Source organism: Molossus molossus, unplaced genomic scaffold (assembly GCF_014108415.1).
Source record: "Molossus molossus isolate mMolMol1 unplaced genomic scaffold, mMolMol1.p scaffold_m16_p_1, whole genome shotgun sequence".
NCBI lineage: Eukaryota > Metazoa > Chordata > Mammalia > Chiroptera > Molossidae > Molossus > Molossus molossus.
In genome coordinates this window covers 55,562,627-55,576,922 of record NW_023425344.1, presented here as the reverse complement: position 1 = coordinate 55,576,922, position 14,296 = coordinate 55,562,627, and the positions used below count along the sequence as shown (strand labels likewise).

The 14,296-nt window shown below is 39.8% G+C and overlaps 1 protein-coding gene across 3 annotated transcripts in view; it reads left to right on the top strand.

Annotated features, from left to right (window-relative positions):
• PPEF2 (protein phosphatase with EF-hand domain 2) overlaps positions 1–13,154 on the top strand; it is a 38,329-nt gene extending 25,175 nt beyond the window's left edge. For 2 of the 3 annotated variants that reach the window (XM_036245960.1, XM_036245957.1), the window contains exons 15-17: positions 1,274–1,437; positions 2,644–2,731; positions 6,495–6,853. In XM_036245960.1, coding sequence (XP_036101853.1) covers positions 1,274–1,437; positions 2,644–2,731; positions 6,495–6,745 — 503 coding nt within the window. In that variant the 3' untranslated portion in view covers positions 6,746–6,853. Of the gene's footprint in view, positions 1–1,273; positions 1,438–2,643; positions 2,732–6,494; positions 6,854–13,002 lie in introns of those variants that run through there. The other variant, XM_036245962.1, reaches the window with a different exon arrangement.
• The last annotated feature ends 1,142 nt before the right edge of the window (positions 13,155–14,296 follow it).

The window sequence follows — 14,296 nt, the reverse complement described above, 5'->3', positions numbered from 1 at the left end:
TTTGATTCCGGTCGAGGGTATGTACCTCGGTTGTGGTTCGTCCCCGCCATGCGGGAGGCAGCCAGTCCCACTGGTGTTTTTCTCTCTCTCTCCCCCTCTTCCTCCCTTCCTCCCTCCCACTCTAAAGATAAATGAAAAAATGTCCTTGGGTGAGGATTAAAAAAAAAAAGATAAAACTAGTAAGACTAACCGAGTAAAATATTCATAGGGAAAGGAAGCTAGCCAAAAAAATCTTTGTTTCACAGTAGTTAGCAAATAAATATTTTCTGAACAAACAGATGACCAAAAGACCTCTTTGACTACTTCCTCCATTTTATTCAACTTAATGTCTCAGTTATCTCTTCTAAATTTTAAAATTCCATGCTCTTAACAGAATACGAACTAGGCTAAATGTAGATGGAGATGGTGAAAATAACTGGAGTCGAGGGAAGTGTGACAAGGCCATAACTAAGCAAAAAGCAGCAGGTAGAACAGCTTCTAAGGGTATATCCAAGATTAGCAAAATATTAATGATTTAATTTTTTGCCATTTTTTTATTTAGTATTTTTAAAAGTTTATCTTTATTGCTGAAAGTATTACAGATGCCCCCCCCCCCAACTTCCCCCCATTGATCCCATCCTCCCTAGTCATAGCCCACCCCCTGCCTTCACCACACTATTGTCTGGGACCATTGGTCATGCATATATGCAGAGAAGTTCATAGGTTTATCACTCCCCCGCCACCCACCTTTGGCTTCTTGTTGTTGTCAAGGGTGTTTTCATCTGTTCCATATTCTGTTATAAAAGCTGGAAATTGTTTTTTCACAATTCAGTGGAAAGTGTAACGTACATCACCTACAAGTACCCATATTAAAAGCCAGCAGTAACTGTCCTACAGTCTAGCAATATCTGTTCCTATACAAATAAACAGTTGAAGCTGTGTATGTATAATGATTTATGCTATTATTTGTAAGACTTCAAGTAGTATTGCCAGATTTAGCAGATAAAAACAGGATGCCTAATTAAATTTGAATTATAGACAGATAATACATAATTTTTAAATATGAGTATGTCCCATGCAATATTTGGGACATATTTATACTTCATGGTCTGTCTGAAATTCACATGTAACTGAGTATCCTGCATTTTATCTGGTAACTCTACTTTCTCTACCACAACCAACAGAAATAGTGACAGTGCCCATTATTTCTACTGTCAGGATAAAATGATATTTTCTGTTGGGCAGAAAACTGGACTTGTAGGCAACATGTCAACAAGCTAGCTCTTTGTTGTAGGTTTAATCACCCTGAGTGACTGGGCAGCAGCTGTGGAGTCTGTGTTGCACCTGGGACTGCCATGGAGGATGCTGAGGCCACAGCTGGTGAACAGCTCAACAGACCACATGCTGGAGTACAAGTCCTGGCTGGAGGACTTGGCCAAAGAACAACTGAGTCACGAGGTAATGGTGAGAGAATGGTGGATGAGGGCATATTGTGGACCATGAAGCCCCTTATGGAGAACTTTGAATCAGAAACAACCAAATATTGAGAACCCAAACAGGAAGATGGATAAGAAAAGGGAGCAACTATTTGTTGAGTTTCCATGTGTCAGTCTTTACATTAAGAGATTCATATATATATTGCTTTAGTTTATCCTTAGAATCACACCAAGAGATAGGTATTATCAGCCCCATTATAACCAAGAGGACACTGATCACAGAGGTTGAGATACCTGCCTCAGATCATAGTTTCTAAGTTATAGAACTGAGACTCAAACCCAGGTCTGACTTCATTGACTCCATGCTGCTTCCTCCAGTAAAAAAAAAAAAAAAATGTATTTATTCACCCTGGCCAGTGTGGCTCAGTTGGTTGGGCATCATCCTGTGTACCAAAAGGTTGCCGGTTCAATTCCAGGCCTGGGTTGCAGGCTTGATCCCCAGTAGGGGTCGTGCAGGAGGCAGCCCATCCATGTTCCACTCTCACATGGATTGATGTTTCTCTCTCTCTCCCTCCCTCCCTCTTCCTTCCTCTCTCTCTAAAAATCAATTTAAAATCTTAAAAAAAAATTATTTATTCAATAAATACTCACTGAATGTGTAATGTATGTGAAGACACGGGCTAGGTACATTTTTTAAAATTGATTTTTAGAGAGAAAAGGAAGGGAGAGAGAAAGAAAACAACAACAACAAAACAACAACATCGATTTGTTGTTCCACTTTTTTTATGCATTCATTGGTTACTCCTTGTATGTGTCCTAACCAGGGATCAAACCTGTAACCTTGGCATATTGAGATAACACTCTAACCAACTGGGATACCCAGCCATGATGGCTAGGTACATTTTTAAAACAGCTTTATTGTAATATAATTCTCATTCTATACAATTCATCCATTTGAAGTGTACAGTTCAATGGTTTTTGGTATTTTCCCAGATACATGAGGCCATCACCATGGTCAAATTTAGAATGTTTTTTTATCATGTGTTACATACTCTTAAACTATTAGATTATTTGGCAGACTGAAGGAAGTTGAGGATGAAGAGATGGTAAAACATCTTCAAGTTTTTTCAACAGTGTCTTATTGTCAGGATTCATTGTGTATTGATTATATATTAGGACAAGCTAAACATAAGGTATAGAAGGAAAATAAGTTTTTTTTTCCTTGCAGAACATACAGTCAAGTTTGCTGGAAAAACTGTATCGAAATCGGTCCAACCTGGAGACCATTTTTAGGATCATAGACAGTGATCATTCAGGTAAAGGCAACTCATCCTATCACTTCTGATACATAGCAAGTATTTTGCCTCCCACCCTTTGGTCTCCTTCTTGATTATTTAGCTCTCTACTCCAGCACTTTGGGAGCCAAGTAAATAATGATAATACTTATAAATGGCAGAAACTAGAAAAATATTTGAGCAATACCAGCAGTCTATGTAGAAGAGGGTTTGGGCAGAGAAAAATACAGACAAACTGAATGAACATTTCTTATAGGAAGAATAATTATCAGTACATATGATAACCCTCCAAGTTCCATGAAAGAAGGCCACAGAGTAATGAAGGGTGCAGAGAACACAAAGGCCTTTACAATCTCACTCCCAAAGTATTTTTGGAGACATTTTTATTTTAAACTAATTATAGATTTACCAGGAAATTACAAAAAAAATGTACAGGAAGGTCCTATATACCTTCACCCTGTTCCCCAATGAGAACAAAGGCCTTTTTCAATGTTACTACTTTTTTAAATGTTATTGCTCTTTCATTTATTTTTGTAAGGTATAATTCACATGCCCTATAACTTACCCATTTAAAATGTTCAGGTCAGTGATTTTTCAGTATATCCACGAGTTTGTGTAATCAGCGCCACTATTTAATTTTAGAACATTTTCATCACCCTAAAAAGAAACTCACAGCCTTTAGCAGTAACTTCCATTCCCTGTTTTTTTCCACCAGCCCCTGGCAACAATTAGTCTGCTCTCCGTCTCTATGAATTTGCCTGTTCTGGACATTTATATTAATGGGTCCATATGACATATAGCCTTTGGTACCTGGCTTCTTTCACTTAGCATAATGTTTTCAAAGTTCACCCATGCTGTAGATGTATCAGTTCTTTAATACTTTCTATAGTGAATAATATTCCATTGTATGGATATACCACATTTTGTTTATCTATCATTAGTTGATAGTTATTTGGATTGTTTCCACTTTGTAGCTATTATGAATAATGGTGCTTTGAACATTCATGTTCAATTTTTTGTGTGAACATATGTTTTCAATTCTCTTAGAATGTATTTCTAGGTGTACAGTTGCTGGATCATATGCTAAAACTATGTTTAACTTTTAAGGAACTGCCAAAATATTTTCCACAGTGGCTATACCATTTTACATTCCTAACACAATGTATGAAGTTTCCAATTTCCACATCCTCATCAAAAATTTTTATTTTTATTTTTTTTAATAACCATCCTACTGGGTGTAAATCTCATTATTGTTTTGATTTGCATTTTTAAATAACTAATGATGTTAAGCATCTTATCATCTGTGTATAGGAAATTTGTACAATAACCCCCTTTATCCACAGGGAATATGTTCCAAGACCCTCAGTGGATGCCTGAATCCATAGTGTATATTGAACTCAATATACTATGTTTTGTCCTATATATACATACATTTTCACTTAAATGAAGCACTTTATGGCTTTGGCATATCCGAATTGTCAGCATCACTACTTTTGCTCTTTGGGGCAATTATTAAGTAAAATAAAGGTTACTTGAACACAAGCTCTGTGATACCATGACAGTCAATCTGATAACCAAGACAGCTATTAAGTGACTAATGGCAGGTAGCAAATATAGTGTGGACACACTAGAAAAAGGGATATTTCACGTTCCAGATGGGACAGAGCTCAATGGTAACAGATTTCATCATGCTACTCAGAATGGCATGCATATTAAAACTTACAAATTGTTTAGTTCTAGAATTTTCCATTTAATATTTTTGGACCATGGTTGGCCAGGGATACTAAAACTGAGAAAAGGCGAAACCGCAGATAAGGGGGGACTATTGTACAGATAGTCCTTATTAAAGCTGCAACTTAAGATTTTTTTTTACTTTATGCTGGTATGACAAGTGATAAATATTCAGTAGGCACTATACTTCAAATTTTGAATTTGGTCTTTTCCCGGGCTAGTGCTATGCTGTACGATACTCTCTTGTGACGCTGGGCAGCAGCAGTGACTGCAGCTCGCAGTCAGCCATGTGAGCACAAGGTGAACAACCAATCCTATACAATGTATTCATTTCGTTAGATGATTTTGCCCAACTGCAGAATAATGTGAGTATTCTGAGCACATTTAAGGTAGGATTGGCTAAGCCGTGATGCTCAGTAGGTTAGGTGTACTTAATGCATTTCAGCTTATGATATTTTCAACCATTTTGACTTACAGTATTTTCAACTTACAGTGGACTTACTGGAATGTAACCCCTTTATAAGTCAAGGAGCATCTATCTGTATACTTTCTTTGGAGAAATATCTCTTTAAATCCTTTGCTCATTTTTAAATTGCATTATTTGTCTTTTCATCATTGAGTTGTAAGAGTTCTTTATATATTCTGGATACTAGACCATTGTCAGATATATGATTTGCAAATATTTTCTCTGATATTATTCTTTTCACTTTCTTGGTGTGTGCTTTGATGTACAAAAGCTTATAATTTAAAAAATATGCTGAGCCAGTTTTGCTCAGTGTCTTGAGCATTGTCCCATGAACTGAGAGGTCCTGGTTTGATTCCCAGTCAGGGCACATGCCTGAGTTGAGGGCTCGATCCCCACTAGGGGGTGTGCAGTAGGCAGCCGATTGATGGTTCTCTCTCACATCGATGTTTCTGTCCCTTTCTCCCTTCCTCCCTCTCTAAAAAATCAATAAAAAACATAGTTTTCTAAAAAATCTATTTTGCCCTGGCCGGTGTTCCTCAGTGCTTAGAGCATTGGTCTCTGCACTGAAGGGGTATGGGTTCAATTCTTGGTGAAGAACACATACCTGGGTTGCAGGTTTGATCCCTGGCCCACAGTTGGGGCACATGCAGGAGACAACCAATCAATGTCTCCCTCTCACATTGATGTTTCTCTCTCTCTCTCCTTCTCCTTCCCTTCCTTCCACTTTCTCTGAGTATTTAAATATGGAAAAAAATATCCTCGGGTAAAGATTAGCAAAAAAAAATCTATTTTATCTTTTTTCTCTTGTTGTTTGTATTTTTGGTGTCATAATCCAAGGTCAAGAAAATGTGTACCTATGTTTTCTTCTAGGAGTTTTATAGTTCTAACTCTTACAGCTAGGTCTTTGATCCATTTTGAGCTGGTTTTTATTTGTAATGTAAGGTAGGGTCTAACTTCATTCTTTTGCATGTAGATATCCAGTTGTCCACTAACATCTGTTGAAAAAAATTATTCTTTGTCCATTGAATGGTTTTGAAACACTTGTAAAAAAAATTGACCATGGATATATAGGTCCAAAGGCTTTTTATAAGCAGAATAAATTAGTATATGTTTGGGACAATTTAATTCAGGGTTTCTCAGCAGTGGCAATATTGACATTTGGTCTGAATAATTCTTTGTTTTGGACTGTATCCTATTAGATACTAGGCCTTGGTTGTCTTTGTTTAACAGTAGGGAGCAAGTGTTCTTATAAGAATGTCAGAGGATGCCCTGGCCGGTTTGGCTCAGCGGTTAGAGCGTCGGCCTGCGGTCCTGAGAGACCCGGGTTCGGTTCCCGCTAAGGACACGTACCTCGGTTGCAGTTTGTCCCTGGCCCTGGTCGGTTGTGCGGGTGGCAGCCACTTGATGTGTTCCTTTCACATCGATGTTTCTCTCTCTCTCTCTGTTCCTCTCTCTCCCTCCCACTCTACCTGAACAAAAAATGGAAAAATGTCCTCGGGTGAGGATAAAAAAAAAAAAAGAATGTCAGAGGAAATGAACTTTGGAAACTAGACTGACTAACTGAAGTGACTTCCTCTCTCTGGTAAGGGTTCATCTCACTGGATGAGTTCAGGCAGACTTGGAAGCTGTTCAGCTCTCATATGAAGATTGATATCACAGATGACTGTGTCTGTGACCTTGCCCGGAGCATTGACTTCAAAAAGGATGGCCACATCGACATCAATGAGTTCCTGGAGGCCTTCCGACTTGTGGACCAATCCTGTGCAGAGGGCAATGGCTCAGATTGCCCACGAGCCACAGATAATGACAGTGGCTTCAGCAGGCCCGGAGCACACTAAAGAGCCTGGTCTCTGTTACCCATGTCTCCTCATAAGCGATGCCAAGCTTGTCATTGGAATAGCTTCCTTGTTCTCCATAGATTTGTGAATCTTCATGCCAAGAATTTGCCAACCAACATGCATCAGAATCACCTATGCATTTGTGGGTACAGGGGTGTGTTGTGTGTGTGTGTGTGTGTGTGTGTGTGTGGTGTATATTTAAATATATAGGTGATGCAATCCCATCTCAGAATTTTCACAAGGTGGGACCCAGGTATTAGCATTTTTTAACTCTGAAGTCTACCCCAGTTATAAATCACTGAGAATTCAACCCCCTTATTGTTTCCATTTTATACCTTTTATTTATTGTTTTTAACATGTCATATTGATAAAGGAAAGTTATGAAAAATTATTTATGTAATCCTGTGACCCAAACATGGATTATTTTATTATTTTTTTCTTATTATAATAATAGTATTATATATTTAATTTTTTGCTTTTTAAAATAAATTTACATCTAATTGTAAATACTTTCCCATATTGCTACAACATAATCTTCATGATTGCTAGTTTAATGGCTGCATAATGTTCTTTCAAACGAATGCACCAAAATCTAGTCAGCCATTCGTCAATTGTTCAATGTGTGTATTGTTTCCAGTTTTTCTTTATTATAAACAACACCGTAGTTAATAATTTTGTGCATATAGCTTCTTCTACAAAAATCTTTTAAATTATACATTTTCTCAGGATTAAATTCCAAGAATGGAATTACTTTATCAAAGGGTGTTGTATTAGTATATAGAGAGACTTGCTCTTTAAAAATTGGCTCATATGACTATGCTAAGAAGTCCCAAGATCTGCAGTCAGCAAGCTGGAGACCCAGAACAGCTGATGATGTGGTCCAAGTCCGAGTCCAAGTCCAAGGCAGAAGAAGACAATTTCCCAGCTCAAAGACAGTTAGGCAGAAAGAGAGAAAATTAATTCTTTCTTACTCAGCCTTTTTGTCCTAGTAAGACCTTCAAGGGGTTGCATGAGACGACTCACACTGGGAAGGCAATCTTCTTTGCTCACTTTACCAATTTAAATTTTTTTTGTTTTTTTTATCCTCACCTGAGGACATTTTTGCATTTATCTGCAGATAGAATGGGAGGGAGAGAGGGAGGGAGAGAGAGAGAGAAACATTGACATGAGAGAGACACATCGAGTGGTCGCCACCCACACGACCCCAACCAGGGCTGGGGACAAACTGCAACTGAGGTACGTGCCCTTAGCAAGAACCGAACCCAGGCCTCTCTGGTCCGCAGGCTGACACTCTAATTGCTGAGCCAAACTGGCCAGGGCACCAATTCAAATGTTAGTGTCATCCAGAAACACCCTCACACATGTACCCAGAAATAATGTTTAACCAAATATCTGGGTACCCCATGACCAAGTTGACATCTAAAATTAACCATCATAGTTGTGAATATTTTTTATGGCCGTTTGCTTTTCAGAAATGAGTGCACCAGTTTCACCATAAATTTAAAAGTTTTGGGTGTGATCATAAGCTCCCCAAATCAGTTACTCTAGCGATTTTCCCTATCTGATTAAATGTCAATTTCATTCTACCAGTTTCCTTATTTAAAAACAAAAACTTGCCTTCTCTCTTTTTCTTATTTCCCACATCCAATCTATCAGCAAATTTGTTGACTTTACCTTCAAAACACATTGAGAATGGAGTCTCTTCTTATTTCTCCTTTGCCATCTCCCTAGACTAAGCCATATTATATCCCCACTTCCTCGTTTACCTATATTGCAATGATTATCAAACTTTTTTACACTCTTAAAAATTGTTGAAGAACCCTGGCCGGTTTGGCTAAGTGGTAGAGCATCAGCCCATGGACCAATGAGTCTCAAGTTCGATTCCAGCCAAGGGCATGTACCTTGGTTGCAGTTCGTCCCTGGCTCTGGTCGGGGACATGCGGGAGGCAACCATTCAATGTGTCCCTCTCACGTCGATGTTTCTCTCTCTCTCCCTCTCTAAAAAAAAAAAATTGTTGAAGATCCCAAAGAGCTTTTGCTTATGTGCGTTGTATCTGTGATGTTTTCTGTATTAAAAATTAAAACAGAAATATTTAAGATACTTATTAATCAATTAAAATAAGCTATTATATATTAACATAAATAACATAAAAAAATTTTTTTAAGTAATTATAGATTCATAAGAAGTTGAAAAATAGGCCCTCTAGCTAGGAGGAGAGTGAGTGACTGTGGAGAAATTCTTGTCTCTTCCTGCTTTGCCTGGGTGTCGCACCCACAGGTGCCATCCTTGCTCAGGGAATAGAAGCGCGGAGGGCAGAATGGGGTTAATAATTAGTGTCACCAAATGGGGACCGAGTTAATAGTAGTGTAACCAGAGGGCCTAGTCACCCTCCCGCCAGACAGTTGTGTGCGGGTTCTTGACTTGGTGCAGGACTCTGCACTTCCCGAGAAGGAGCAGGAGAAAATGACCAACTGCCAGGAGACAGTGACCTTCAAGGATGTCACTGAGGAGGAGCTGGGGCTGCTGGACCTATCCCAGAGAAACTGTGCCAAGAGGTGATGCTGGAGAATTTGCAGAACCTGGTCTCAGTGGTCTCTCACTGCCTCCCTGCTTCTGTTTTGGCTTCTTATAGTCTGTTGTCCAAAAGCAGCCAGATCATATCAGTCAGATCAGGTCACTTCTCTGTTTACCCTTCCCTGACTTCCCATCTCATACAATCCAAAATCCTGGACTTCCGGTCAAGATGGCGGCGTAGGTAAACGTGGTATCGCGTCCTCCCACAAGCACGTCAAAGTTACAACTAAACTACAGAACAACCATCATTCAAAACTGCCTGAAATCAACCTGAATGGAATTCCTACAACTACGGAATTAAAGCAACAGCCACATCCAGACTGGTAGGAGGGGTGGAGGTAGGACGCATGGAGGCAGAAGGGCTGGTCCCACACCCACGTGTGGTGGATAAAGATCAGGAGGACACCTCAGCTGGGAAGGTCCTCCCTGAGGACTGAAGGGTCCCCGTCCCACACCAGGTGTCTGCTCAGGGTTCCAGTGCCAGGAAGAAAAGTCCCCATAACTTCTGGCTGGAAAAACCAGCGGGAACTGAGGCTCAGGGAGGCTGAGGCGGCTGGAGCCCCAGGCAACTCCTCTTAAAGGGCCCACACATGGACTTATTGGACTCTCTCCCTCTAAGCTTGGAGGGGAGGCAGCTCGAGGGGCACCAGAGACATACAGGGAAGAACTGAGTTGTTTGGCACTGGAGCGAGGGCTGGAGAGGGGGCTTTCTCCTGAACAGATGTGCTGGTGGAGGCTGATGTTCCTTTGGTGAGCCCTTCCCTGGGGTGGCAGACAATCGCCATATCTGATACTCCAGCAACCTGGCTCACACTGGTAGCCCCGCCCTGGTGATTCCTTGAGGCCCTGCCCCACCCAGCTTTCAGCCCCATACAAGCTGTTCCCAGTTGCTTAACTATAGGATTGGCTTCCAGCTTCAGGTTTTCCTAAATTCTTTCAAATAAGCAGCATCTGGTCTCAGCTAGCCCCATACCTCCCGTTAAGTAATACATAGAAACAAACACAGGGAGGAGGCCAAAGTGAGGAGACAAAGAAACAGGTCCCAAATGAAAGAACAGAACAAAACCCCAGGAAAAGAACTAAGCCAAATGGAGATAAGCAACCTAACAGCATGCTGAGTTCAAAATACTGCTTATAAGGATGTTCAATGAACTTAGTGAGAACCTCAGTGAACTTAGTGAGGGCCTCAAGAGCATAAAAAAGAACGAGTCAGAAATGAAGGATGCACAGTCATAAATGAAGGGGGTACTAACAGAAATAAAGAATAATTTACACAGATTCAATAGTAGAGTAGGTAAAGCCAAGAAGCAAACCGTTGATTTGGAATATAAGGAAGCAAAAAACACCCAATCAGAACAGCATAAAGAAAAAAGAATCCAAAAAAATGAGGATAGTGTAAGGAGCCTCTGGGACAACTTCAAGCATGCCAACATTTGCATCTTGGGGAAGGAGAAGAGAGAGAACAAGAAATCGAAAACCTATTTGAAACAATAATGGCAGAAAACTTCCCTAACCTGGTGAAGGAAACAGACATACAAGTCCAGGAAGCACAGAGAGTCCCAAGCAAGATGAACCCCAAGAGGCCCACACCAAGACACATCATCATCAAAATGCAAAAGGTTCAAGACAAAGAGAGAATCTTAAAAGCAGCAAGAGAAAGGCAGCTAGTACCTACAAGGAAGTTCCCATAAGGCTGTCAGTTGATTTCTCAAAAGAAACTTTGCAGGCTATAAGGGAGTGGCAAGAAAAGTCAGAGTGATGAAAAGCAAGAACCTACAACCAAGATTACTCTATCCTGCAAAGCTGTCATTTAGAATTGATGGCCATATAAAGAGTTTTTCAGACAAGGAAAAGCTAAAGGAGTTCATCACCACCAAACCATTATTATATGAAATGTTGAAGGGTCTTCTTGAAGAAAAAGATAAAAAATATGAACAAACAAAATGGCAATGAATACATATCTATATCAACAATTGAATTTACAAACAAAATGAACAAGCAGAACAGAAACATTCTCATAGATACAGAGAACATTTTGTTGGTTGCCAGATGGGAGGGGGTTGGGGGAATGGGTGAAAAAGGTGAAGGGATTAAGAAGTATAAATTGGTTGCTAGACTGACAAACCTCAAAGGGAAGGGGGGTGAGGGGGTAGGAAGGAATAAACCAAAGAACGTGTATGCATATATGCATAACCAATGGACACAGACAACAGTGTGGGAAAAGGCAGGAAGGGGGGCAAGAGTCGGGAGGAGGGGTCAGTGGGGGAAAATGAGGAACATCTGTAATACATTCAACAATAAAGATAAACAAAAAACGTTGAAAAATAATACAGAGAGATCTTATGTTCCATCACCCAGCTTCTCCCAGTGGTGATATCTAACTTAACTATATTGCATTATCAAAACCAAGAAATTGATAATAAATAACATACTTTAAAGGTTAACTATATATTCCAAAACAAAACAAAATTAGTGAGAGGAGTGGCATTGTTTTAAACATTTGCAAATATCTTTCAGAACTATCTTAATAGAAGACAGAGTTTTATATCTGCTCTTGCAATCTATCAGCTATATTATGTTTTGTTGGCTGAAGTGTATGAAAAAAACTGAGCCTCATACAGATATGTAGTTGAAAAAGGATGGAGTATTTTAATAGCTCTTTCAGATAATTGTGGATATTCTTTGATACTACACCAAAAGTTGACAAGTGATAGGTTAATAAAAATGGGGAATTTGAAATCATATCACTTATAATTGTTATGCTGTCACTACCACACAGCCAAAGAGCACCAGTAACACACCTATAATTGAACCATTAGGTTTGTTGACTGTTCCAGCCCAGCTGATGGCAGCCCCAGCTGATACATATGGAGAACAGTCACCCAGTTGAGCCAGTTAACCCAAACAATTGTGAAATATAATACTATACAAGATTATTGTTGTTTTAAGCCACTAACTTTTGGGATAATTGGTTACACTGCATTAAATAAACCAAAACATTGAGAATCTAAAAAATTAAAATTTGGCTGTGATAATCAAAACTGAAGTATAATTTCATTATGGACTTATATTTCCCGGAAACATTGTTTTCAGAGAATATGATACACATGGTCATGAAAGTCTTTCTGTTTGGGGGATTTTTTACATAAATAACTATTTGTGTGTGTTTTAAACAATTACTGCTGCTGGATGTAGAATTCATGAGCCGGTAGAATTAGGGTTCCCTGAATCTCTAAGAATCATTGCTTTAAATTTGAATGTTTATTTCTGTAGAACCCCAAATCTCCTTTTATCAGTATTTTAATGATTAAAAGAAAGGCATAAAGTTCTTTTTTTTTTTATCCTCACCCGAGGACATTTTTTTTTTCAGATAGAGTGGGAGGAAGAGAGAGAGAGAGAGAGAAACATCGACGTGAAAGGGACACATCGAGTGGTTGCCATCTGCATGACCAACCAGGGCCAGAGACAAACTGCAACTGGGGTACGTGCCCTTAGCGGGAACCAAACCCGGGTCTTTCTGGACCGCAGGCCGACACTCTAACTGCTGAGCCAAACCAGCCAGGGCGAAAGGCATAAAGTTCTTAATCTCTGTGTTACTGTCTTGAAATATTTCCCAGAGACTCTTAAGATTTACAAGGGACTTTCAACCTTAAGTACAGTCTCAAAACCACTTCCCTCGCAGGTGTGTCTGCTGGAATGTCTCCAGGAAGAACATCACTACTCCTAGAGACAGCCTAGTTCTGATCTTGGAGAGATACAGGTTAGAAAGATTTCCCTCTGATCAAGCATCGGCCTGGTATGAGATTCTGGAGTCAGAGATTTGGATTTCAATTCCGGCTGTGGGATTGGTGAGGTATGGCAGCCACACTGAGCTCTCTGCACCTCTGCCTAAACAGGTGTGACGAGATTCTGCGGGCTAATTAACACAAAAACCAAGGCAGAACTGCTCTGACATAACTTTCATCTTAGTCTTCAACTAAATGATACAGAGCTAAATTTCATTATTACTCACTGATCACAAACTATTTTTTCCCAGATGAAGATCATTTTAGGCATACATTCCTATAAACAGATTAGATTCATTATTATATTTAATTTAATTTTAATTTTAAGCTGTTTCAAATGTACTCAGTCAGTTTTTTTCTTTTTTAAAAATTAAATCTATTTGTCTGGTATCTTACGGCAAATCAAATTGGTTTTTCAATCACAGTATTGGGACAGTGTTTTCTTTTAAAATAAAAGGGTCCAGACTTTGAGAAACAACATCCTTGTAGATAAAGTCCCAACTCTATGCTGTAACCTGTGCTCATCTCTACAGTTTCACATCTGAGCTGCTTCCCAAACCCTTTCTAGCTATGTGGACCTTCCTATGGTCTCCCAGTTATACCACACCTTTCACATCCTGGTTCTGTCCCTGAACTGCCCTCCCCCTGGTTGGGTTAGCCTCATTCTTCAAGACCCAGCTCAAGTGCCTTCTCCTCTGTGAAGCCTTTCCATGGCCCGTCTGTCCTCACTTCCTCCCCTCAGCCACCAGCTTGCCTGGGTTCCCTGCAGTAGAGCCCGACGGTGGTGAATGGTTTACACACAGGTCTCCTCCACTGGCCTGTGAGCTCCCTGGTGACAGAGGGCAGGTTTCATGTCCTGCTCTCTTCACAATTCACCCCAGTGTCTCTGGATTGGCCAGGCACACAGTTTGAGTATGATGAATATTAATAAGGTTAAATGTTTCCAGAAAGATTAATGGTCAGAAAAAAACTGTATCACACAGAACCCAACCTAGTAAACTCCTCTTTTTTTAACAGAAAGGTGAAAAAGCAAGCCGCACAAGGATTTTTATTTAAGTGATAATGTTCTGGTGGTGTGAGCGGGTGGGGAAATAAGCATCCTCCTGCGTTATTGGTTGAGTTGTAAATTGGTGTAAAAAGTGCTCATTCTCTTTGACCCAGTAATTCCACTTCTAGATGACTTTCTCCAGA